General features: G+C 50.6%; 2 protein-coding genes across 5 annotated transcripts in view; one reads left to right on the forward strand and one right to left on the reverse strand.

Annotated features, from left to right (window-relative positions):
• The window catches only part of MACROD1 (mono-ADP ribosylhydrolase 1), a 211,091-nt gene extending 201,983 nt beyond the window's left edge, over window positions 1-9,108 (forward strand). For 2 of the 4 annotated variants that reach the window (XM_063316603.1, XM_063316600.1), the window contains 5 exons: window positions 4,224-4,345; window positions 6,631-6,661; window positions 6,748-6,821; window positions 7,385-7,466; window positions 8,940-9,108. In XM_063316603.1, coding sequence (XP_063172673.1) covers window positions 4,224-4,345; window positions 6,631-6,661; window positions 6,748-6,821; window positions 7,385-7,466; window positions 8,940-8,974 — 344 coding nt within the window. In that variant the 3' untranslated portion in view covers window positions 8,975-9,108. Of the gene's footprint in view, window positions 1-4,223; window positions 4,346-6,630; window positions 6,662-6,747; window positions 6,822-7,384; window positions 7,467-7,593; window positions 7,626-8,936 lie in introns of all 4 variants that reach the window. The other 2 variants (XM_063316602.1, XM_063316601.1) reach the window with 2 other exon arrangements.
• Window positions 9,109-10,717: 1,609 nt separating this feature from the next.
• Window positions 10,718-22,980, reverse strand: OTUB1 (OTU deubiquitinase, ubiquitin aldehyde binding 1). Its single transcript, XM_063316605.1, has 7 exons — window positions 22,844-22,980; window positions 17,780-17,841; window positions 15,497-15,595; window positions 14,221-14,339; window positions 14,019-14,103; window positions 12,267-12,461; window positions 10,718-11,195 (listed from the first exon to the last, which is right to left on the reverse strand). Exons 1-7 carry the CDS (start codon window positions 22,896-22,898, stop codon window positions 10,998-11,000), a joined length of 813 nt encoding a protein of 270 aa, XP_063172675.1. The 5' UTR covers window positions 22,899-22,980; the 3' UTR covers window positions 10,718-10,997.
• Between the last annotated feature and the right edge of the window lie 2,953 nt (window positions 22,981-25,933).

A 25,933-nucleotide genomic window follows, 5' to 3' on the forward strand; every position in this document is an offset into this window, starting at 1 on the left:
CCACAAAAATGCCACTCAAGGCCAGGATGTGTTTAGGGGAAAGTGCCAGGACCGCCAGGAGATGCCCAAGGTAGGCTTGGGCATTTAACCAGGCTCAAAGAGAGAAACCCCTCCCCCACAACCTGGAAAAAGAACAGAAATTCCAGGGCTGTCTGTGGCCCCCACCTGCCCCTCTCCCCAAATATTAAACCAGGCTGCTTCCTTCCTTCCTGATCTGCTTTTCGGTCCCTGCTCATGCTGTGGCCTTTGATACCTGCTTGCAGGAAACACCGTTAGAAACGGTTTTTCCCAACAGGCTTCAGCAGACCTAAGAAAGGGCTGGCAGATGCATTCCGCATTAAGCTTGGTTGGTTTTAATCTTAGGCTGGGCTTTTGGGAGGTTGTGTTGTGAACTTCAGCCAGAAAAAGGGTTGAGAAACTTGATATGCGGGCTGTGTAAAAACAGCTGGCAGAGGTTGGCTGGCCATGCAGCCCAACTGTTCCCAGCAGGGAATTGGACTCTTGTCCACCTTCACCCATTGTAAAGCTGTGATTTGGTTTGCCAAATAAACCATGATTCGCTAGGTACACCCAACATGCTAAGCCATGAACCCTACTTTGGAAACCACAGTAGCTAGCACGGATGCAGATGTTCTTAGGGGGGAAATTATGTGAATTACGTTCTTAGGGGGCAATTTGCCCAGCTTTCTCTGAGGGGTGGAAAATGTACTCTGCACTTGCTCAGGAGCCCAGCCATCCAATTTTATATTGCCAGGTTGGGGGTGAAAATGTGCTGGCGATGGAGCCCTTGTGGTAATGAAACTTAAAAAAAAAACACGAAACTGCTTTCGAGAAGCATCTTTATTTTAACTCCTTGCTGGATTGCCGTTCGAGCTGCTGCGTTTCGGCTTTCCACCTACCTGCCTTGTGATTGAATTTCACGCCAGGCTGCCTGCCCGCCGATGACGGTTTTGGCTGCAAATTTCTTTTTTTCTCTGTTTCTGCAAGACAGTGAAGGGGGTTCTCCTGTTTTTCTTCTCTTCCCACCCCACTTCCCTTGCAGCAGCAATAGCAATCTATGTGATTAAATCGATTCGCTTGCAAATAGTGGATCAACAAGACAGATTTTTTTAATTTGGACTTTCTCTCTAAAAACATTGCTCTGAAAGAACGCCAAACTCAGCTGACGGTGTTGTTCCGAAGGTTTCTCTGTCTGGCTACTGCAGTGAAGGCCTGATTGTTTCCAAGACAGAATGAACAATGGGTTGGGCAGAACAGAGCCCACCGTCTCCAATCCCCCCCGCCAAATAACAAGAGAAAAGGGCTACCGACAGCAGACACAACTTTTGAGTGCAGCTGTCTGCAAGCACGCCAAAGCAGAAACAAGCCAATCCCATCTCACGTTGGTGTTTTGTGGGAACTCAGCCCACGTGATTCATTTACGATTCAATCTTGGGTGAACTCAAAGTTGGGGTAGATCTAACAATCATACTAGCTTGATTTACACACTTACCTGGTCTTGTCGCAATACGGAAGGTGAACCCAGACTCTACAGGTTATAAATTAGGTTTTATGGCTTTGTGCGTTACACGTTCAGTCCATTTATTATGCACCAGGGTTAGACAAACTGAAACACCAAAGCCGCTGAGGATTCTTGACAACTCTGCAGGGTCTGTGGCATTTCCAATGCTTTTCCTGCCTGCCTATGTTTACCCCCTAGGCTTGCGCCCAGGACCTCATGAACAGCCTCTCCTGTTGAGGCAGGGCCCTGTCAAGTGAACCTCCATAGTTAGCAGCAGCCAAACCCACTCATCTTTCTCCCAGTCTGGGGAAGAGCAGGGATTCCAGATGAGGCCCTGCCCCGGAGCAGGGTGGATGGGCCCGAGCTCAGCCGGGGCCTGCCTCCCACCCACCCGTGTGAGCTGAGCCCTCCCTGAGGTCAGCGAGTCACATGCAGAGTTAGGACAAGCATCTGGGGCTACTGCAAAGCTGAAGCAGCAGTTGGCAGCCTTGTCTGCAGAGAGATGGAAGGTGGTCACAGCTCTCCCAGGGGATGGGGTGGGGGGTGAATCTGCATTGATTACTGCTGGGTAACAGCCTCCCTTCGGATTCCATAGTCTCTGCTTAGGCTTAATCTCTGCTCTCAGTCTGGAGTTACAGTAGCTTTGAGTGCAACTTAATATGCATGCATGCGCATATGTGAGAACGTATACACATTTATTATGTCAAACAGAGGGAAAAATGGCAACGCTACAGTGTTAACAATAAGCAGCACTTTCTTAATGGAAGAGCACTATGGAAGCTCAAATCTGCGAAGGGACCAACTGGCCACCAGCTTTGAATGTCCCGGACAGCACTGGGAGATGCGTGGAGGGCCCTGTCTTCTCCAGCCCCCTGCCTGGGACCCAACAGCACAGCAATGCACAAGGCCCGAGGCCTAACACCCCACCCATCACTCTGGGCTTGGCTTCCGAAACCGAGCAGGAAGGAGGTTGGGCTGAACCCAGAGGTGGCAGGCCGGTGGTGTGGGAGGTTCAGTGACCGCTCTCCCTTCAGGAAGGGAAAGGCCATGTAAATGGCCAAGTTTCTGCAGCCCTTCCAAGGAGACCAAATGCCGCCAGGCCTGGGCAGCGGGCACCAACGGCCGCCGATCCATCCGTGGCGGGTTTGAAGAGGGAAAAAGGCAACAGCGAGTCTCAGGAAGCATCTCTATCCGAACTGAGGCTAAAATGGGGGTGCTGTAGGAAGGCCCACCTCTGTCTGGCTCCAGGCAGGACAGGGGAGCCTCTGGATAGTCTCAGCGAGGGCCCCTGCCCTGCCTTTAGCTGCGGCACCCCCTTCTCCCCAGGCCCAGCCTTTGCTGCTGCTTGCAGGACGATCCCCCCCCCCCGCCACCCCTGGTTTGGGCGCAGTTGGGCAACCAGACCAGCCTGCAAAAGCAGGGAGCAACTGAGCTGTGGCCCAGCTGCTCCGACAGATGCCTGGCGAGGCCGACCCTGGCTGGGTGCCCGGTCTGGATCGGAACAGGCTCGGGTGGCTCCGTTCCGGCAGCTGCAAGGCGAAGGCCGCTCCGGTGACGTCCCGCCAGCAGGTGTGCGCGAGCGAACCCAGAAAGCACCAGGCAGCTTCCCCACATTGGAGGAAAAGGCTTGCTGGCTCAACAGCGCCCCCTGGCGACCCCAGCGAGGCTCCCTGGTGTTCCCAGGAGCATTACCAGCAGCTTCCAACTAGGCACCAGGAAGGCCGCCAATCTTTTGGGGAGCTCAGGGTGCCCCCCCCCCTTGTTAATCTTCTTCCTCATCTGCAAAGCCACCTTCCTCCCATTCCTGATCCCCGCAGGAGACGCGCCCTCCAATAAACCAGGGCAGGAGGGCCTTACTATTTGCACACGCTCCCTTTAATTACAGCCCCTCCCTGCAGGCGCTGAGATCCCTGAGGGGGGGGGAGAGGTGACTCTGCCTCCCCACATACAGTAGGCGTGGCACGATGCGGGCACGGCCAATCCTCAAACCCGCTGCAGCTGCCAGGGGAGGTTTCAAACCACCTATAACAGATTATGAGACAGCTTTGATTTTGATTTTTTTTTTTAATTTTAATCTACTTAACTCAAAGAACCTTCTTGTGGCTTTTTGGTCCTTGGGGGGATCAGCTAAGTAGATAAAGGGCTGCAGCTGTGATCCAGAGAAGGGAGTTTCCGAAAGGTGTTCAAAGAGCAAGCTGGGGCAAGGGACAGCATGGCAGGAGATGGGCCAAGTTGGTAATGATCTGTTTCTGGTGAGGTTTCTACTTCACACTGCCAAAAGAGCCAACGGGGAACGAAAATCATTTCAAGGATGTATTTGCTGAAGTGCGTAACTTCATTTTAACAAAAAGGGACATTAAAATATATATTGCTACTTTGATAAGTGGATTGCTAAGTGCACCCTTAATAAAAGCAAAGTGGAATGATTCCAATATTGCTATATTACAGCAGAATAAATGCCTGCGAATTGGGGGGGGGGCACGCCCACCTTATACCCATAGGATATCAGGCAAATATTTTACAGCTCTCATTTGCTAATTTACAAAAGCAGTTCAAGTATATAGCAAAGCAAGCCCGGTTCTGCTCCTCACGAGGGAGAGAATCGCCTTGCGGGAGATGGCGCTGCGCCGCATCTCACCACAAGCCTCTCACCCAGACCTCCGAGGAAGTTGGGGAGGGGGCTTAGGCACGTTTCCAGCAACACCCCTCTTTTGCCTTCCAGTTGTCATTCACACTGTCGGGCCCATTGCTCAGGGGGACCCCAGTGCCTCACAGCAGACCGAACTCAGCAACTGCTACAAGAACAGCTTGAAAGTCGCCCTGGAGAACAAGCTGCAAACAGTGGTGAGTAGACAGAGCAGGGGCTGGAAACACAGGGGATCACCTTGTGGCCTCCGTCTCTCTTCAGTACCCATTACCCAAAACCTCAGGCCATTCAAGCTGGAGAGGATGCATGCTGGTGTCTGCAGCACGCAGAGGTCCTGAGGCTGCCTGCCTCCCTGGATACCAAGATGTGCTACTTAGCAATACTTAGAAATGGATGAAGTAGATCAAAAATAGTCCAAGGATGCACTGGCCGTTTTCTAACATGGCTGACTCTCTACCTCGAACTCAGCTGGAGGAGCAGACAGGGAAAAATACACAAGTGAAATGCTAGTGGCTGCTACCCACGGCTCTTTCTGGAGAAGCTCTCCTGGGTTTCTTACTCTACTGCCATCGTTCCTGGGTTCTGCCTCTGCCAGTCTGGCACTTTGGCAGGGGACAAGGAGGAAAGACAACAGCGAGACCCGCTTCCCAGCTGCTGCCTTGAGCTGCCTGCTCTCCCCAGGCCCAAGGCTGGCCTGCTAAACTCCCGGGCACAGCTGAGCCAGCCAGCTGGGAGGAGACCTTCCGAGGCCCTGCTTCTCTCCCAATTTAATCGGGTTACGAGCGAGAGGTGTTTTGCCAAAGGAGCACAGTCTGCAGCTGAGGACCAAGCATCCTCAGTGCGAATAAAAAGCTCGAGCGAAGAGGCTTTTAACCAGGATGGCATGTGGAGCAGGAAAACACTAGCCCGTGTAGTGCAATGGGCCTGTCCTGCTGCGCAGCCAGAAATTAGGCAGTTTTTTCCCCAGCCTCAAAATAATCACCGGCATCTCCTGCCCGTTCGAGTCTCTGGCAGAAACACAGCTAGCCCCTGGCTAAAACGAGGACAATCTCCAACCCAACAGGTGTTCGGAGGACAGGGAGGGAGCAAAGGGAGATTCCTGCGAAAGGGAAGGAGGGAGTTCTCTAGCCATGGGCTAAAGGTCTGAACGGGGGGTCCGGTCCCAGCAGGCGGCCCAAGGGCGCTGCCAGGACTTTTCAGAAGATCAGCTTAGCAGTAGCGGCTTTGGCACAGTCCGTGGATGAGAGAAAGTCCAGCAGGTTTTAGCCACGGTGGCAAAGGCTTGGGAATGCCCCGCTCTGTGAAGCAGCTTTGCCAAAGCTGCCCCCTGCAATGCATTGGCTGATGACTGCTTACCCCCAGCCAGCGTTGGGTATCGTAGTCCAATGCATCTGTAGGGAGGTGGGGGAAAGGCCTGTTTAAAACACCAGCCAAAACATGGGGGGGGGGGGATCACGAAGGAAGGACAGAAGAGCTGAAGTTTTCAGTTTGAGACTAATGCAACATCACGGTGATTCTGACTTGAAGGGTTTCCTATTTCGGCGGCATGATTCTCTGCCCAGTAATTCTGTTACATGCCTGCCATTCTCAGCAAGACCTGAAATCAAGCAAATCCATGCAATCTGCCATGGAAGCGAAGCGTCTGATCTGCAGCCCCAGAGGAACGAATGACGGGAAGTCGGGAGTCTGTCCCCACTTGCGAGCCTTCCTGGACTTTGTCTACCCGCTAGGACAGACAAGCTCCTGGGGGTGGGGGTACTTCTGATGCAAAAGCATACATTGATGGAGGAGAGGGGGACAGCACTGTCTGCAAAGAGCAGAGCCGTAGGGTCACATCTACAGGAATATCTGGCATCCATCTAGATCTAACTATCATCTACAGGAGTAGAGGAATTAGCAAGCTTTCCTCACCACGGCCCCATTCCCCCTCCTGTCTACAAGAGCAGCTTTCATCTCCCTTGCTCGGTCTCCCCCCCCCCCCGAGAAAACGTTCTCTGGGAGAGCAGAGAATGGGGTCTTCTCTAGGCAAAAATCTCTATGCTCGCTGACTTCACAAAGTTGTGGCGTGCCGTTCTACAGGCAGGACTCACTGGCTAACCTCCGGCCAAGCTTAATGGATTACATTCGTAGCATTTAAGCACGTTCTTACGGTGCTAAGCCTCCAAATTAACTTTCTACAGCCAGCTGGGACCCCGCTTTCCCCCCCCCCTTTTGGGTTCTCTACCCTCACCTGGGTGGCCACAGAGCATGCTTCTGGGTACATTTCAATCCATTCCCTGTCTCTCCAGCACAAGGGCATTTCACGTACAACACCCCTTTGGAAATTGAGTGCCGAGATGCAGAAAAAGGATGGAGTTTTTACCCTCTTCATCTCCGTATGGAAGAGGGAAGTTTTCCCTTTTAGCCAAAGCCCAGGACCCTTTTGCGTCCAAATTAAGCCCCAAAGCTGTCCTTAACGTTCTTCATTTGTCTATGCCCACAGGCCTTTCCCTGCATTTCCACTGGTGTGTTTGGTAAGTAACAAGACAGGAAAGAGAGAGGTGGATAGGATAATGCCCCAGATATTCTGCAATTTCCAACGTTCTCCTGTTTTCCGCAGGCTACCCAAATGATGCTGCGGCCGAGGTTGTCCTTAACACGTTGCATGTGTGGTTAGAAGGCAATAAGGACAAGGTATGGGTGGGCCAATGCTGGTGGTTGCATCTGGAGGACCAGCAACCTGGCAGCTCACTGGTGCCCCCTTTCTCACCAAGCATCACTCCCTGCAGACACACACAGCAGTGTGTCTTCTCAACCAACGGCTGGCCTTCCCAGCTCAGAACCAGGGCCCGGCGTACTGTAGGATATAACCCACCCAGGCAAGGGGAAAAACTTTTGGGAAAAAAGGTCTTCAAGAGATTACTAAACCCACGCAAAGCCCTACTACAGAGTGCGGGGTGGTGCTTTCAATAAAATATTAGCAGTCACTTCAAAGATGGTAACTGGGGGAGCGGCGTACAGAATCAGTTCTTGAGAAGTTAAAAACGGCGCTTGCCGTAAGTGGCAAAAGGCAAATAGAACAACCCAGACACCGAAGGAAAAGCTACAAACCCACCCAAACAGAAATTGGGACTGGATCCTTAACGCCGGATCGTGTCAGTCACGAGCAGTGCGTCAAAGGAGCCCCACAAAACTCACAGCTGCCATCCTCGCCCCCCACCTCCTCCTCCGGCTAATAGCGGTTATGCCTCGGGCAGGTCGGGCGACTCATCGTCTGCGTCTTCCTGGAGAAGGACGACGAAATCTACAAGGAGAAGCTGCCCCGGTTCTTTCCCATCGGTGAGTCGCTGGCCGGGCCCTCCATCCCGGGGCTCGGGGGGTGGGGGGGTGGATTTCCACAGTGCTGAGAGGCTGAACGGGCAGTGGCTTTCGGGGCACCCTCACCTCTTCCTCCTCTCCTTTCCAGCCTGACCCCACGCTTTTCATGCTCTGAAGGGGGTAAGCATTTCCCAGCATCATGTGCAGTGGAAAGCGCAGGGACACCCGCATGCTGTGACTTGGCCATAACAACTGCCTAGCTTGTTTTTCGCCCACTAAACTCCTGTTTCCTCTGGGCCAAGGCCTGAGAGACGCAGGAGACCTGCAGACAGATCTCCTGGCCTGCACCTTTTTTCTTCTTTTTTACGCACAACCAGTTACAGGGCGATTCTGCAGAAACCGAGATAACTCTCCCAGCACCTTTTTGTCTGCATTCTGACATCTCTACTTCATGAAAGGCACCTAGTATTTCAGCCATTCTGGGCTGGACCTTCCCCTACCAAGCAGAATACAAGTCATTTTTCCCACGCTGCTTTCACACTTTGCACCATTGCACGGCCAGCCACAAAGCCAGGCTGTCCAGCTTGCGTTCCTCAGCCAGTGGAGATTCAGAAGGGCCCAGTCCCCTGCCGCAACGGTTACGAGTGGTACCATGGGCAAGTAACAGGGAGGGGCAAAGAACAGGAGTGAGCCAGCATATGGCTCACCCAATGGGCACACCATTCCTAACTTTGGGAAAACTAAGTAACAGGTCTAAAATAATCTCAACGAAGGCAGAAAAAAATAGCTGGAAGTAGAAATCCAAGAGAGGAATGACGGGAATGAGCAAAGGTTGGCCACATTCCTCTGCAATATCCAAGCACAGGTGGTGTTTGATGCTGGCGTTAAGCTCACACGTTGCTTTTCTCCATCACTGAAGAAAGGGAGCATTCCCTTTTGCGCCTTACAGGCAGTCCTCGCTCAACGATCATTTGTTTAGCAATGGTTTGGTGCTGAAAAACCGACTTGTGATCGGTCCTTGCACTTAGGACTGTCGCAGCGTCCATGCAGTCACATGATCACGATTCAGGCTCTTGGCAACTGGTTTACATTTACAACTATCACACCATCCCATGGTCATGTGACCGCCATTTTTGACCTTCCCGGCCAGCTTCTGGCAAGCAAAATCAATGGGGAACCACGTGATTTGCTTAACAACCATGTGGTTTGCTTAATGGCCAATTTGATTCACTTAATGACCATCACTAAAAAGGTCATAACATCAGGTCCGAGTTGCTTATGACCACTTCACTTAGCAACCAAATTCTGGTCCCAATTCTGGTCGTTAAGTGAGGACTACCTGTATTTCTCACCTGGCCCTCTGCCCCCAGAAGGTGCAACACAGACCCACTGCATTCTTTGGCAATGCAGGCTCAAGTGAGGCGATGCTCTGGGGGAGGGCGGAGGGCAGCTGCTGCCTGAGCAGGCTGATTTTTCCCTCCTTCTTCCCAGCAGATTCCTGCGGGGAAAGCCCGTCCTCAGGGCTCTGAGGTTCTTCATGCGAATCCTCCCACTCCTCTACTGAAGGAGATGCCCAGTCATTTCAAAGGGGGAGAGCCAGAAGAAACACCCACCCTTCCCCAGGCACAATCAGCCGCATTCCGGAATAAACATGTAAACACAATCCAGTTGCGCAGCTTGTAAAGTTGGATGCACAGATGCAGGGGGGGGGGGGGAATGGGCAGAAGCAGGACCTGAATTTTGTTTGAAACGTGCACACACACTAAATTGAATCCACCTACCTATCTGACCCACAGCTTGCAAATAACAGAAGGGGGCACCTCCCTGTCTCCTGACTAAGCAACTGAGAGTTTACACATAAAAGCAAAAACCCTCCTTTGGCACAAAATTGCCACTCCTAGCAATCTGCAGCTAAAGACAACATGGTTAAGAAAAAAAAGAAAGGCATTGTTCTCTATCCCCCAAGAGTTAGAACAAAAGACTCTTCTGCTCACTGGGCACCCCAGCAAAATGTGCAGAAAGCTGCTACCCGCTGGGCTCCAGATGCTGCTGGCCAGTGGCCAAGGGATGGCCCGGGGGAAATGATGCAAGAAGAGCTGCAGGTGTCTGCCCAGGCGATGGTTCGGCAGCAGGGAAGAAGGGAAGCGCCCGCCCCCACCTGGCCACGTTAACCGGCTGCTTTAACCGGCTCCCCCTCTCACTTCTGGAGAACCAAACAGCACTTCTTTAATGACAAGTATATCCAAGACCTTGTCCCCACCACCCCCGAGACAGCAGCAGGGCAAGAGAAGGGGGGCAAAATACGGATCAAGGTGGGGAAAGGAGTTTCACAGAGCAAACTGGCACTGCCCGGTAGGCACATCCAGCGAAGCAGGCCGGAGCCAGGTGGGATCATGAAAAGCAGCTCCGGCCGAGCTCTTCTGCTTAGCCTTTTTCCAATGCAAAGCCTTTCCAAGGAATGTGCCTGGCCCTCCTGCTTCCTAGACACAGGGCGATGCGGGAAACCTCCCAACCCGTGGTTTCGCTGGACCCCACACCAGCACCCCTTACCTACGCGAATCGGCCCACTCTACCGTGGAGCAGCGCGCACAAGCATCCTTGGAGGACAGGTGCCCAGCCAAGCCAGCTGGGAAACATCGCAAAGCGAGGCCTTCTACCTCTGCATCTGGGCCAGCAACCACTGCCTCCATCCTGCAGTTTGTGGCGTCCGGCGATGCCAGCAGCTTCTGCCCTCTGCGAGGTTGGTGGCCCTGACCTGCCCACTAAGCCCCGTGCCGCCAGACAACCGTTCCAGATCACAACTCTGACCAGATTCCCACTTCCCCTCGCAGAAAAGTCCTTGTCCTGTCCAGCCCTCAAGGCAGACGACAGGCTTAATTTAAAAAGAAAAAGCAGTGTGTTTGATATAGAAGGAATTCGAATCCAGAGCCTTGGTTACATTACCCATCCCAGAACATGCTGCTGAGGAATCGGAGGGCAAGGAAGAGAAGAGGACTGACCTCTACCAAAGGCACAACCGGCAGGTCTCTTGAAAGCTGGAAGCGCCATCCAGAGTTCACCAGCTCCTGCCCGCACACTTCCAAAACAACTGCATTTCCCTGCAACCTGGAGGATTAGGACCTTGCTGCGTGCAACAAGCTGGGAACGAGTTTTTCAAAAGGGGGCCGGTTGCTCCTAGGCTCTCTAGGTTTGTGCCAAGGGAGCTCCATCATCTGCCCAGGCAGAAGGCTTCCGGCCCAGAAACCCTAGAGAGAAGCTGCAAGCAAAGGAGATTGTTTTCACCGGCATCCCCTTTAATAAAACACAGAAGAGAGAGTGTAACAACAGAAGGAGGGAAAAATATATAATAATAAACAAACCAAGTGAGCGAGATGGGCAGCAGGAACGATCACCATTTACAAGCACAGACGACGCTGCCCAGTGGGTGGTGGGGAAACATGGGCAAGGCAGGGAATGCCGGGGGGGCAGCGGAGGGGGAGAGGGGAGGCAGGGAGGGGGAAGAGAGAGAGAAGGGGGGCTGGCTCAGCAGCCACCTGCCTCGCTCCTGCCCCTCTATTTATACAGGATGTCGTAGTGTCCCGGTCTGTACAGTAGATACACTTTGGGCTCCGAGCCTTCGGGGAAGATATGGGGGTTGGTGGTGCCCCCCTCGCCCCGATCCATGTACTCCACCAGGATGGACACGTTGAGGGCCTGGGCCAGGGCAATGATGTGAATGTGGTCGCTTTCCTTGCACATGGGCTCCACCTCCTGGAAGAGAGAGGAGGGCAAAGACTGTTTAACTACCGGGCACCGAGGAGCCATGCCCCACCCACCCCTTGGCTGGCAGAAGGCTGCCTGCCCACGCCCCCCAAGCTGTCCTGCATTCAGGAGGACTGGAGACACGCCCGCTTTGCAAGGCTGCACTGGTGGAGGCCTCCAGGCTGCCAAGGATGGCCTTGGATACCCGCTCTCTGCTTACCCCTCAAGGCCCTAGTTTCCTAGTCCTCCCCTTGGGCCCAGCCGTGGGCAAACAACATGTTGCACCCCCCCACCATCTGGGGCTCTGGATAATCTGTCCTGTCGGCCCTTGCATTCGGGAGCGGATGGAAGCTGGAGGCCCAAAGTTTTGGGAGTCATTGGCTGCTGGCCTTCACAGGCTGCAAGGCCCAACCGTGCCCCCCCGCCCCCGGCACATGGCCCATTCTCCCCACCCCTCCCGGTTGCTGCAGTCCTTCACGGCAGGAGGGGAAAGCTGTCGCTGGGCCCACCCCACCCCCATCCTGAATGTTTGCTAAATGGTGTCGCCGCAACCGTGACTTAGAAATTCTGCCCAATCTATTGCCAGCGACCACCGATATCAATCCAGGGCAATATCCTCACCCTAGGCAAAACAATAGCCAGTGTTTCCGTTTCAAGGACTTGTCTGATGGCCTGCTATCATCTACCCCAGTGTTTCTCAACCTCGGCGGCTTGAAGATGTGTGGACGTCAGCTCCCAGAATTCCCCAGCCAGCCGTGGTTGAGAAACACTGGTCTGCCCTAAGAGTAGAGGGAAGGAAATGAAGCACCACTGGTGTCCAGGAAGCCAGGGCACCAAACTCTTTAATCCCTCAAGGATGCTCAAAGTCTATGAGCAAACATGGTTCTTCCTTCCTCTCTATCATGAGGACTAGAAACTCCGGGAGAAGCGAAGCTGTGATTACAGAGGCTTCTAAATATGGTTGGGAGTGGGCAATGTCTCCGGATTGGACCCTGACCCAGAGAGAATGCAAAGCTAAGCCTCCCTGCACCCCCTCCAGCCCCAATTATTCACTTCCCTTCTGAGCCCCCGGCCCCTGACCTGCTGACAAAACTCCTTTATGCTCCGTCCCCCCTCGATGAAGTGCTCAAAAAACTTGTTCTCCCGCTGCAAGTAGCCGGACGTCAGCAGCCGCAGGTACACGACGAGATAATCCGAGGTGCTCTGGTCGTTGAAGGAGGCCAGCAGCTCGGCCACCGTGCTTTGCTTCTCCACTTGCTCTATCAGGTCCATGAACTGTGGGGATCAAGAAAGAAACGGGGGTGTCCAACAAAGGAACCACATGGACGATTTGCTTCCCAGACTTCCTCCTTCCCTGCAAGGGGATCACCCCACTTTTCCACTTTTGCCTCTGGCACCGCAAACGCCCCCTTTTCTAAATTCCCTCTGCACATCCTATACAACGGCCTTCCCGCTCCAAACGCCCTCCGGACATGGGGACGACAGCTCCCTGCACGGCCGTGATTTGGGCTGAGGAGACAATGAAAGCGAGTCTGGGCAAAAGGCAGAAGCCTGCTAACCGTGATGCAGCCAGGATGGGGGCCTGAAACATCCAGGTACAGAGGCGGTTTGCCCTGAATGCTACTTGCTGGGGAACAGCAACAGAAATCCTGCCGCCTGGCCAGTTGGCCTAGTAACCCCAAGTTCTAACCATTTTTTAGAATCGGTAAATATTTAACGTTCTCCACAATTAGCTTTGAAAACCAATCCCCAGGTAACATTAAACCGAAAGCTAACAGCAGTTGGCCCAGAAGGGATAAATTTGAATGGGAAAGGAGCCCTTTCCCTCTTAATTGATTATGGGTCATCAAACCGGTGCCATCTCTTAGATGGATTTTTTTCATACAGATTTTCTCCAGAATGCTCTAAATAAAAAATGCAAATGCATATTAAGATACCAGAACAAGTAGAATAATAATGTTTCCCCTTTTCTCTTTTTTCTCTGCACAGGTAGTCCTCCTTTAGTGACTGCAATTGGGACCAGCAACTCAGTGGTTAAGCAGAGCGGCCGCTAAGTGAAACTGCGACGGTGCTTATGATCTCACTTCAGCTTTCCTTCGCTTTACAGACCTGCAAAGGTTGTAAATGTGAGGATTGGTCACAAGTTACTTTTCCCTCACCACTGTAACTGCAAGCGGTTGCTAAGCGAGGCAGTCACTAAATGAGGACTACCTGTATTTTCATACTTAACATCAAACAAATTTATTTGGGACTAAGTCAACCATTTTTATTCAGCATAAAATTCACAAGGCTCACGATCTGCGGAGGGCAGAGTGGAGAAGAACAGAGTTTAGTGAGAGGCACGTGTTGCATTCTTTCAGCAACAAACGTATTTCTCCAGAACTCCACGAGGTGCCCCGTTACGACCCTTTCACTCCCCAGGGAGCTCATGGCCCCTGATACCTAGCTAAGCCTCCTCAGGTCTGACCAATAAAACCTGCCCTACCCAAAAGCAATTCCTGTATTCCCCCAATAATTCACCTTTAAAACGGGAAGGCTGAGTTTAAATTGCCAAGAACACAGTCATGGCTGCAAAGGGGTTTTTTTTTCTTGGAAAATAGTCTGCCCTTGGCAAAAACGGAGTCCCAACCAAAATAATAATTCGTTCCTCAGCTGACTGTACTGATTCCTGAACTCTTCTATCCCGGTACCGCTTCCTGAGATTTCTGCCCCCAGCCCACTTCAGTCTTTTCCCCCCTTTCCTCTGAATAGGTTAGACTACAACTCCCATCACCCCCAGCCAGCTTGGCCGGTTGTGGCCGTCAAACGCCAGGGCGCAGGACCGGGCCGTACCGTATTATGGAAGTCCTCAATGGTGAATTCCGTGAAGCCCTGCGCAACCAGCACGTCCTTGCTTTTCGCCGCCACTTCTTTGAAGCTGAAACGAAACACTAGCGTGAATGTCTGCATTTTGCTGATGCCCTCGACTCCCCCGGCCACCGGGGCACCGAGGTTCACCCTCCCCTCCTCCCCGCCCCCAGCCTTCCATGCCTACCGCTGCAGCTCCTTGCCGTCCTCCAGCAGAGCCTCCAGGTGGGAAAAGCCAAACGCTCGGTAGAAGCAGTTCCCATCTGGTCTTGTTTTCCGAATGTACGAATACTTCTTCAGCAGGTCCTGTGCCGGGAGAAGAGCAGGGAGGGAGCTCATCATCCGCGCCCTGGTCTGGGAGCTCACGGCCCCCTAAATTGCCAAGAACACATGGCTGCAAAGGGACTTTTTTTTTTTATCCTGTATTCCCCTTTGAGGACCAGGGTTGTCTTAATTTCAGGATCATCCTCCTTTTAAGGAAGTACAGTATATTTCAGCTCATGCCATCCATTTGTATACTTCCTGGTTTTTTTGGGTGGGGGGCTGTGCTTTACAGACACAACTGATTTGTTCTTCCAGCCAATCCAGTCTCCCCAGAGCGACCCCACCACCATGTAACTTGAAAAGGGAGAGCCTTAAACAGCCTCCAAACCACTCAATTCCCAATCAAGAGATGCCCCACCCTTTGCCTCCAAGCTCACACCCGTCTCTTCGTTAGATGCTACTCCCCAAATCAGGGAAGGGTCCAGTCTTGCAAAGTTGCAGCCCCTTCAAACTGTGGAAAGGGGATGGTGGGGCCCTGGCAGATGTGCCGTCTGCCCCTATTAGCATGAGGCCTGCTGCTGCTGCTTGGCACCATAATCTTCCCAAGATGTCTGCAGACACGTGGACTGGGGAGCAGTTGCAGGGCCCCCTTGAACCCTGAAGGAGCCAATATGCCCTCCTGGCTAAGGCAACCATTTTTCTCCTCCCCCACCTATTAATTTCCCCTCACCTTTGAGTGCCACTAACATCCAGTGCTACACCACAGTGGAAGAAATTCCATGTATTGAGCAAAGAACTTTATCTGCCCCAATCAACTATCCCCCCAATTGATTGGGCAAGACCAAATCCTGCTTTTTTCCCCCAAAAGCAAAACTCCCCATCCTCTTTTTCCACACCAGACCTCATTTTATAGGCCTCTTCTCTGATCTCCCACCCTTTTATTCATCTACACCCTATCCTCTAGTTCAGTGTTTCTCAACCTTGGCCCCTGGAAGATGTGTGGACTTCAAGTCCCAGAATTCCCCAGCCAGCTTGGCTGGCTGGGGAATTCTGGGACTTGAAGTCCACACATCTTCCAGGGGCCAAGGTTGAGAAACACCGCTCTAGAAACACCCAGCAAAACTGAGATTTTCCTCCCACAGAGGGTGCTCTGACTACTTTACCATACATGCATAGAGTTGGATCCAGGTGACTCTCACCTTGATCTTCTGCTGATATATGTGGTCATCGTCAGCATATTCCTTGTACAGGACTGTCAACTCCATCCTTTCTGAGACTAATGGGTTCTGGACAGCAATCTACAAAGAAACAGCCTGGCATGTAAGATTCAGAGACCTAGAAGTTGAGGCTATTTGATAACAATGGCTCCTTTAAAAAACAAAAGAACAGCTGTGTTTGCAGTGATGGACTGCAGCTTGATCTGCACAAGGGAGACTTAATTCAAGGTTGACTATCTTCAATCCTACACATGTCAATTGGTAGACTCTAAGTCTCGCCACATCTGCAGCTAAAGTAATTTAAAGCAACATCCAGATTTAATGCACCCATTCAAGCCACAAGGAGGGCCAGAACTGCATCAGGACCAGCCCAAGCGTCAGAGTCCACAGCCAGCTTCCTCACCCTTCATCGGACCAGACGTTGACTGGGGAGGTGAAGCTGAACAGAACACTGTCACCCCAAAGCCGGGAACAATCTAAGATGAAGGCCTGAGGCAGGGATGAGAAGGACCTGAACAAGGCTCACTGGATGCAAAACCCACCAAAGGATTTCCAGGGGTCAAAAGCAAGTCTTTCAGAAAATCACTGCAGTTCTACAAACATTATTTATCCCCTGTGGAAAGGAATGAACTGGGGACAAAAATAGGGAACTCTGAGGTCAAATATTAAGTTGGTCACGAGGTTTCGGATGCTGCAGGTTTAGCATAATACATTGGGCACAAGGAATCATTTTGTATGCTTACGCAGCCTTACAGAACAACATAAAATTACTGTTCAGATTACAAGTAGACAGACTAAGCAAATCGAACAACAGACATGTCCTTTCTACAAGACTTGCTTCTGGAGATTTTGCTTTGCCCCTCCGCAGCAAGAGCCGAGAGCAAGTCTCAATTTCACATTTGCTCTGCAGTGCAGAAGGCATGGCAGAAGTGACCACAGCAAAGTAATACCTTGGCCCAAAGTCTCACAAACAAATACAGTTGTTATCGCAACTAATTCTGAAAATATACGACTTCAAAAACTGGAAACCTCACTTAAATCCATGATGTAAGATGTAAGCTGAGTGAGCTATCCAATTCATCTCCCGTGTTGCTGAAACAACGGCCTTTCTTTCTTTGCCAAACCAAAAACCTGCACAAACAGCACAAAGGCCTTTACCGGTTGTCTCTGTGGCGTCAGCCTCTGTTTTTTCATCCCATATAACTTTTTTTTTTTTTTTTTTTGGCAGTTTCCATCCTGAAACAATCTAAATGCAGGTCTCGTGGCCACCGCATCTGACCTAACGCTTGGCAATCAGGATGACTGAGGGGGCAGGGTAGACGTGCGAGAGCGGTATCAAAATTATGCACGGCCCAGGACAAAGAAAGGGAGTCTGTTTTTTGCACTGGAATTTGTTAGCGCGGCCTTTCTGTTCTTGAAAAATAAATACGGCTTCGCTATCCGTGTGAGAAATTTAAAACTGAAGCCACGGCTGCCAACGGGGATGGCTTGAAAAAGGGAAGAGACCTTTTTCAAGCCGGGGAATAAGGGAGCATCATTGTGGCTACATATTTCCTCCAGGAGAAGAGGAGAAAGGCAGCCTGTTTTCCAGCAGCACTTGCTGGGGGAGACAGCTGGGGAAGCCCTGTTGCCTCCCCTTTCCAGAGGTTTCACAGAGGAACCGGGCTGGTCCCTGGGGGCAGAGGGAGCCCTGGCCCGGCCCGGCTCACCCTACATCCTTAGGACTTTTTCCCTCTTCCTCCCACTCCTCCATTCAGAACCGCTGAGGAGTTCCAGAGACAATTATGCGACATTTTAGTCTGTCGTAAACGTAACGTTGTTCAACCTGAGTTTGTACCTTCCCTCTCTCTGAATCAACCCAACAACCGAGCGCAGCCCCTGAAGTACACCCAGTCTCTCCCTCGCTGATAAGCAATTCCATCTAAATGCCTCAGACGCATCTTAACGCGCTCATCGCAAAGAGAGGTCATTCAATTTCGCTGCCAGTCATCAAGACTGGGAAACACAACCTATCCACAGCCCTTGCCTTTGGGCGTTTTGCAGATTCACTTTGAGCGGGGGCCATGCTCAGGAAATTATGGAGGACCCTGGAGTGATTCTAGGACTATAATGCACTGGCAGGACTATAACGCAGAGGAATCTATTAACGGTAGCTTGAGCGTGTCGGCCAATATGTACAATTTGGTGGGGCCATGCCAGAACCGCGAAACAGAAGACAAAGGAGATCAACCCAATCAGGCTGTGCCCATGTGCCCAAGTGCTCACCTCCTGCTGAATGCGGTCCTGTTGGGCCATTATGGCTTCATCATAGGCCAAACAATTCACTCCTGAAATTGAAGAGAACAGAGCGACTGAGAAAAGTCCCGCCACAGCAGCTTGAACTTGATGGAGGGTTTACAATCATCATCCCGCACTGACGTTCAGGGGAAAAACAGATGCTATTCCAGAACCCCCTCACCTTGGCCGTTCCAGATGCGCTTGCCTGGAATACCAGTAATTCCCAGCAAGCGTGGCCACGGGTTTAACAGGTATGGAGCCTGCAGGCTGGAGATGCCTGTCAACTAAAATTTAGTTGACAACAAAAATTAAGAAACTAACAGCAAAAAAAGCCAAGACGAGAAACAAGGCAACGTTTAAAAAGAAAGAAAGAAAGAAGCACATTAAAGTAACAGAATTCATCTCTAAAGGGTGTGGAAGTTTGTAAAACAAAATGCTGGAAGAGACAACTCACTTTATCTTTACTCTGCCTCACGCTTACATCCAAGACGCCATCACCTCTTTCATGAATTAAAGTTTAAGAGACCACTATTTCAAAGACCACGGCTTGGCTTCCAAGCAAGCAAGCGTGGCTTCCCCAAGTTTTGAGATAAAAAAGCAGTTCTAGAAACATCCACCGACATGCAATAACCCCCACCTTTTCTACAGCTCTTGAGCCTGCAACCCCCTTTGCAACACTGCGCTCCTATTGCTGAACAAGTGGCCCATCCCGTAGCAGAGATGAGGAGCTGCCTTGGATAAAAAGCTCTCCTAGCAGCCTCCCTTTCAGGGCCCGGTGCCAGGGTGGGGTCCATCGGAAACCCCGAACGCGGCTGCCGTCGAAACCAAGCGTCCCACTCCTACGCTGCTCTCTCCCAAAGGCAACCTGCGGGGTAGTTTATCTGCTCTGCAACCCAGCCAGACGAGGGTTCTTCCTCTGGCACTCTCTGCACACAGCAGCTGCCAAGGCTGCAGAAAGCCATGAAACCTGATCCGGGGCCATTCCATGTCGTACATTACTGGCGGAGAGATGCCCAGAGTCCCGGCCTGCTGGGATGCTACTGCAGTGAAGCAAGAGCAGACAACTGCAGCTCTCCTCCACCAGCGATTGGGAATGCCGCCTGCACAGCCCCCACTCCCTCCCAGATTTCAGAAGGCTGGCAAAATTGGATATAGGCCTTGCCGCCAAAACCCTGGGCCAGCTGATGCTCAATCCAGATTCTTCAGCTAGGAGACTTTTTTTTTTAAATCCTCAAAGGACAGGAGGCATGTGTAAGGCTCACTTAAGAAGGGGAAGCAACATCTTTTCCTGAGCAAACTAGGACAATGGCAACGAGGACAAAAAAAAAAAAAACCCACCTCAAAACGCCTGAAAAATGTACCTTGCTGCTTATCGCTCTCTGAGATCGAGCAGAATCTGAGGGCTTTAGCAAGCAGAGTGCGAGTTTTTATTTATCAACAGCAGGCAGGATAAAGCAACTTTCTCCAACCTGGAGCCTTCCAAACGGTTAACTCCAACTTTCTGTGGTTCATTCTGGAGGAAACCAGGTTAGGAAAAGCTGGAACAGAAGGTACACAGCCAACCATGTAACACCCAATCCTATGCCCCTTCCTACCAAAGCCTAACTCCCCTTCAAGAGCAGGCAGAAATTTAGCAGGTGAAGCCTTCCTTAACATGGAGATACACAGAGAACGACTTGCTTAATTTCTGTTGATTCGATCACTTAAAAACACAATGCAGATGGGAACATCTGACCTTGTCTGGGCTCGGGTTAGTCCTTAAATGAGAGGGAAAAAAAATCAGTGGCAGACCACTTCTACACTAATGCCAAGAAAACTACATGAGGTCATCAAGATCTGAGCCTGACTCAAAGCAGACTTTACTTTTAACAACTAAATTGGCAAATTATCAAGCAGCAGCTGCCAGATCAGGCAGCTGACACATAAAACTTTAATCAAATACAGACCCATCACACTGTTCCCTCTTGGGGTAAGTAACATTATGCAAAGTGCAGAAAAAACTGTATATAGTAGTAAGCAAATTGATAAAGGGAATAGAGAGGATCAAGTTTAAACCAGCAGCATCCACTGCACTGCTCCATACTCTTCTGTCCTCACAAACCACTGCTGCTTCTGCCACAGCCACCCCCCTTTTCATACACTGCCTTTTGTGCTTTAAACACAAAACCCCTTCTTCTGAGGATTTCATCAACTCCAACATGCCTTTCTGAACTTTCCCCCCTGCAGTACATTCACACAAACCCCTTCATATTTCTGTTTCACAGTTCAATCCTTATTCTCTCGATAAGGCCAAACCATTGGCCACTCGCTTTTATTCAACCCTCATACATTCGATACCCATTAATTCCTGACTCCTCCTTGTTTTACTGCAAGCACTTCTAAGTGCCGTCCTTGTATTCAACTTCTGTTCGTTTCTTCTGACATACGTCAACTCTCATTTCCAGGTTAGAATGTCAGGATAGGCACACACTAATATTTATTTATTTACTATCCCACCTGTATTATTTCATAAATAACTCAAGGTGGGGAACATACCTGATACTCCTTCCTCCTCCACCACAGCAAACCTGTGAGGTGGGCTGGGCTGAGAGAGGGGGACTGGCCCAAGGTCACCCAGCCGGCTTTCAGGCCTAAGGTGGGACTCGAACTCACAGCCTCCTGGTTTCCAGCCCGTTGCCTGAACCACTAGACCAAACTGGCTCTCTATCTTTGCATCCTTCAACAAACATTAAATCCTCTTAATGTACAGTAAGCTTTCTCTCAGCTTTTGCATCTTTTAAAATTTCTCTGTTCATTTCTCTCTCACTCTTTAGTAAACATTCAACCAAGGTACCCAGATCAATTTACTTCGTCTAGCTTTTCACCATTTATGTAGAGCTTGCAATTGTTCACTCCCTTTTCCCCTTCAAACATAACTACCTTGCTCTTCGTTACATTAATTTTCAGTCCCATACTTCTTGTTCCATCTCAGAATCTAACATTTGCTGCAAATCATCTGGGTTCTCAGCCAGCACCGCAGCATTGTCTGCATACCAAAGAACACATATGTTCACATTCCAATCAGCATAAGTCTCAGGTCATAATTTCTTACACATTTATCCATAAATGCATTAAACAGCCAGCCTACCAACCTATTCGTTTGTTCCCACCCACCCATTGGTTTTATGTAATAACTTTCCCTGGCTCACATTCATTCAGAATGTTGCACAATTGTCCCCAGACTCATCTCTGCTTCTACTTTCATACGCATCCATAATAGGTGACACCAGTTCATCTTTTTTTACCAGCCCTTTCATTCGTAATTACATCAATGCCTACTTCACTGCACGTGTTCATCAACTCTACACGAGATTAAATAACCTTCATTCAGATCTATTATATTTTGCCTCTTAGTCTCAGAGACACACAACATACCTATTTTTCTTTCTGCCTTTACCATTTATTCCTCTTACATTTCAAGTCATAATTTTCTATCTGGCTCACAGATATTCGTCTCCACGTTGATCCTGACTTTGGTTAATCAAGCTTTCACATAATGTTTCTTATTAATACAGAAAAGGTGTGGACTAGGTGAGCAGCTCAATCACACCTGTGCCACATGCAGCTACTAATAGTCAAGACAGAACTGGGCAGTTCTGCCACATTTTGGCCAGGATGTCACAAGCAGAATAAAGTTCAGTTTCACCCCCAGCCTACTCATTCTATTCTACGCAAGCTGCAATCTCTAATGTAGAGATTATTTTACAAGCTAACATTCTGTTGCTTGCACCCCACCAACTCAGAGATAAATGCAGTTAAATTTTGCTTCTAACGCAAAATTACCTTTTTAAAAAACACTTTAACAAACACTGAAGTCTGGAAGAAACATAATTTGAGGTGTGAGGAATATCAGCAGAAACTGTATAAGCAGCTTGAGGATAAAAAGGAACGGGTATTCCTGGGTGTCTTCACACAACTTGCTGACCTGCCAATCCCCAGTTAGTTAAAAATAATGGCTGTATTCACATAACATGCTATACCTGAACAAATAAACAAATCAGGGTTTAGCCAGATGGCCTAAAACCTGAACTAATCTTGCCCATATCAACCCAAAGCCATGTTTTTCAACACTGAGAACAAGCTCAAAACACGCCGCCCACAAAACACAGCTCATTTAACACGTGCAGGATTTCGCGGCGTAACCGTTGGCCTAGTCACAGAACTTATTCAGGCTAGCGCAGGGTTCCCACATCACACTGAGCCGTAGAGGATACCGGACTGCGAATGAGCGCCACAGCTTTGGGGGGGAGAATCAGAACAAAAAGTTTACACTTCGCGACTTATTTCAAGGGAGGAAAACGAGCAGCGGGGCTAACCCCCGGCGTGTGGGATAAAGATCAGCGGAGCAGGACGCTGACCCTCCAAGGTTAGAGGTGGCCAAGTCGAGCGAATGGCGGGAGCGCAGACCTCGGGCCCCCCAAGCAAGCTGCAAACGCAGCCGCGGTGAAGCCTCGGCCAGCCCGGCGCCACTCGCGAAGGCCGTCGCTGCGCCCCGCCCCGGCCCCCCGCGGGGCTTTCCGAGCGGCGGACCGCGGCCTTCCTCCCGCCTTCCCAGGGAGCCCGGCCGGGCGGCGCGGTGGGGCCGGGCGCTCCCGCCGCTTCGCCGGCACGGCCGAGGGAGGGCAGCCGGCGGGTCTCCCGGGACGCTCCCGCGCCACGGAGGAGCCCCTTCTCGCCGCGGGGCGGGGCGTTGCCATGGCGACCGAGGCGCGGGGCCCGGCCTTTGGGGAGCTGCGTGAGGGAAAGGGTGCCGTTTCCGAGGAGACCGAGGGCGGCAGCAGCCCCTCCCCGCGCGAGCGCCCCGTTGCCAAGGAGACCGAGCCGAACGGAGCGGGAGAGGGGGCGGCGGCGCCGGCGCTTCGGCCGGGGGACCTCCGGAAGAATGAGCCTCCGTTCCCCGCCCAGAATAACGGGTTCCGAGCCGGAAGGGGGCTTTGCCCGAGTTGCCACGCCCAACGCGCGCCTCCAGCCGAAGCCGAGGCCCAGCGGCCCCGGCGGCGGCGCCCCCATTACCGTCCGTGTCCCCTCCGACGGGCTCCGGCTGTTGTTGAGGTTCCTCCGCCGCCATCTTCGCGCTGGCAACCCTGCAGGGAGGCGCTTCCGGGTTGGAGGCGGGCGCCCCGGAAGCGCTTATGTCGCCTTCTTTTTCCATAGCAACGGGCGCCCCCTTGGCAACATCCCCGGACGTCTCCACGCGAATTGGGCGGGGGGGAGGATCTCCCGGCCCTCCCACCGTCCGACTCCCCCCTTCACAGTGGGAGGGGTCGCCATGCCGGCGGTTGTCAGGCCGTCACAACACCGGGCGCACGTGCGGGGCGCTGACGTCACTTCCCGGCCACGCCCCCTCGCGCCCTCCCGGACCGGAGCAGCGCGCCCCCAGAAATCTCCGCGCGCGGCGGAGCCCCCGAAGCCTGCAGTGGGGCTCCTTGGGGCGGGGGGCGCTCTTGGGAAAGCAGGCTCCCCTGAGCCGAGCAGTCAGAGCATCTCCTGATAAGCTGCCTTTGATGAAGCCCAGCCCTCAAAATTGCCACAGACGTTTGAGTTCATCGGGCCACGTGGGTTGCAACTGGGGGGGGGGCGTTTTTCCAGTTGCACCCCCCCTTCCTGAGATTTCAAATCCCGTTTTTTTGCAAAATGAAGAGGGCTGGCAGATGATCCAGGGAGCCTCCCTCCCAGCGTTTAAAGCAGCCAACCCTGGACAGAAATTTGGTGGGGTGAAAATGAGAATGACACGCTGCTGAAGCTGGCCGATCTAGAGGCTGGGGAATTCTGGGAGTCCAAAGGTGCTAAGGTTGAGAAACACTGGGCAAAGCTATACTGCGGGGTTTGGGCATGGCTTAACGCGTTACAGTACGTGAATCCTGCCATTGTAGTGTGTAAGCCACAGGTGATGGCTTCGGCCATAGGTGCAAAAAAGCAGGGGTATTAACAGTGCCGCTTCCTTTGGCCTAAGCCAGTGATGGCGAATCTTTTGGGCTTGGCGTGTCAAAAATTTGGAAAACGCCTAACTTGACTCTGCTGGTCTGTCTCCCCCCAAACACGAGAAACAATTTTTTACATAATCATTTATTTTAAAAAAATACAATCCAATTTTGGGCAGCCAAAAGGGCAGAGATGGGGGGCAGATACTTGGATGGGGAGAGTTGCAGTGCCCTTTGTCTGTTCAGTTTCTTTGGTAAGAATAGTAATTGTTGGGCATTGGCGAATGCTAGCGTGTCACCCAAAATGTGGCATGTCACCTTTGACACGCATGTCATAGGTTCGCCATCACTGGCATAAGCCAAAAGCCCTGCTACTGAGTTCATCAGCTGGGGCACATGGGTGTGATTTGTCATCTGTGATTTGTCTTTTTTTTAAAAAGGCAATTCCAATTGATCATAACCCTTCACTTCTTTCCAAAATATTTGCCCTGCCACATCCAAGTTGTGGGAAATCTTCACCCTGACTCAGTATTTCCCATTTCGTGTAACGGACGAAAGCCCCTTTTGCTGCACTGGATTGTTAAAGCATTTTTAAAAAACAAACATGTTTAAAAACATAATTTCAACAACATTGAGATCTGTGTTAATTGGTTTTACAACAGATCAGCAGTCATTAGCGCTCATTAAATTTGCTTATTCACTGCTAACTCGAAGCACTGCAAAATGTGTGGGTTTTTTTCCATATTACACAAAGGGCTAGACAAAACTAATGCAGAGTTATTTGTAATTAGCAAACATTTATTCAGATTGTCAGCTGCTATCTCTTCCAATATTCAGCATCTCCTCCCTCCTTTTGCAAATCTTGAATATAAAATTGTTTACTATCCATTTCAAGCAACATATTGGTGAAAACAGAAGTAAAAATTAAAGATACATGGAAAAGTTTAACAGCTTTTATTAACATCACATAAATTATTGGTCTTCAGCTGATCATTCAGGAAGACAAATTATGGGGGAATCTTTCTTAAGCAGTTCAAGGTAACAGATAATTCAAAACAAAATATAATTATTCCATAGCCTTTTTTGGCAATTCGTAAAAACAGAACAATGTGATCTATTCATGATGATCTACTAAAAGCATATTAAACCATTTTGGAGTTTGCTTTTGGGTTAACCTTATATGTGCATTTAGCTATAAAGGCTTGAAAAACTTGGTTTATGCAACATTGTGTGGTTTAGCCACAAAACTGTAATTAAAATAAACCTGGTCTTCTGCACCATAAATTCAGCTTATAACAAGCCATGACAGTTTGCTTGGATTTGACAAGTATGATTTGTATCCACAGCCATTGTTAATAATCATGGCTAAACAACCCATCCCTTTATGTAATCCAATCCCAGAGTTTCACTGCTACTCTTAGAAAGGGGTATTTTGCTATTGAAAAGCTACTGTTTTATTATGAATCAGACATTTCCAGTTCCCAGTTATTTATCACCAGTAACCAAATTCACAAATTTAACAAGTGGCCTTAGAAACAGCAGTTTCTTCAGGTTTAGTTCTGTCCAATCTATAATAGAGAGCCAGTTTGGTCTAATGGTTACGGCAACAGGCTAGAAATCAGGAAACCGTGAGTTCTAGTCCCACTTTAGGCACAAAGCCAGCTGGGTAACCTTGGGCCAGTCACTCTCTCTCACCCCTAGGAAGGAGGCAATGGCAAACCACTTCTGAAATCTTGCCAAGAAAACTGCAGGGGCATGTCCAGGCAGTCACCAAGGATCAGACATGATTAAATGCAAAAAAAAAAAAATCTGTAATAATGATCCTTGTAAAGTTTAGGGACTAAGGCTGTATTCACACAACAACTGAGCCAAAATGTGGTTTACCGTGTTTTTCGTATCCAGTCAATTAAAGTTTATTCAAATCATGATTAAGACACCACACCTTAGTGTGTTGTATTAATATAAGGAAGCCCAGATGAAGCACTGCGATTCCTCCCTTTCACAAAGGAAGTCTATAGAAAAGATGGTTTTTTTTTAAAGGCAGCATGCAAATAAGCACCCAACAACATAGCATGGTTTGAGATTCAGAATATAGGTTCAGTGTCCTCTGCCAAGAAAAGTCAATTGGAACATGGGAAAAAGAACGATCACTGAAATTGAGTTTTGCAACACATTTATTGTA

This window comes from Candoia aspera, chromosome 17 (genome assembly GCF_035149785.1).
Source record: "Candoia aspera isolate rCanAsp1 chromosome 17, rCanAsp1.hap2, whole genome shotgun sequence".
NCBI lineage: Eukaryota > Metazoa > Chordata > Lepidosauria > Squamata > Boidae > Candoia > Candoia aspera.

Bases quoted from the DNA above. Each gene is read 5' to 3' on its own strand.
- OTUB1 (XM_063316605.1), bottom strand. From the start codon at position 22,898: ATGGCGGCGGAGGAACCTCAACAACAGCCGGAGCCCGTCGGAGGGGAC. The intron at 15,596-17,779 runs GTGAGCACTTGG...GTTTCTTTGTAG, and splicing joins AGGACCGCATTCAGCAGGAG to ATTGCTGTCCAGAACCCATT. The intron at 12,462-14,018 runs GTACGGCCCGGT...TGATCCCCACAG, and splicing joins TTGAGGACTTCCATAATACG to TTCATGGACCTGATAGAGCA.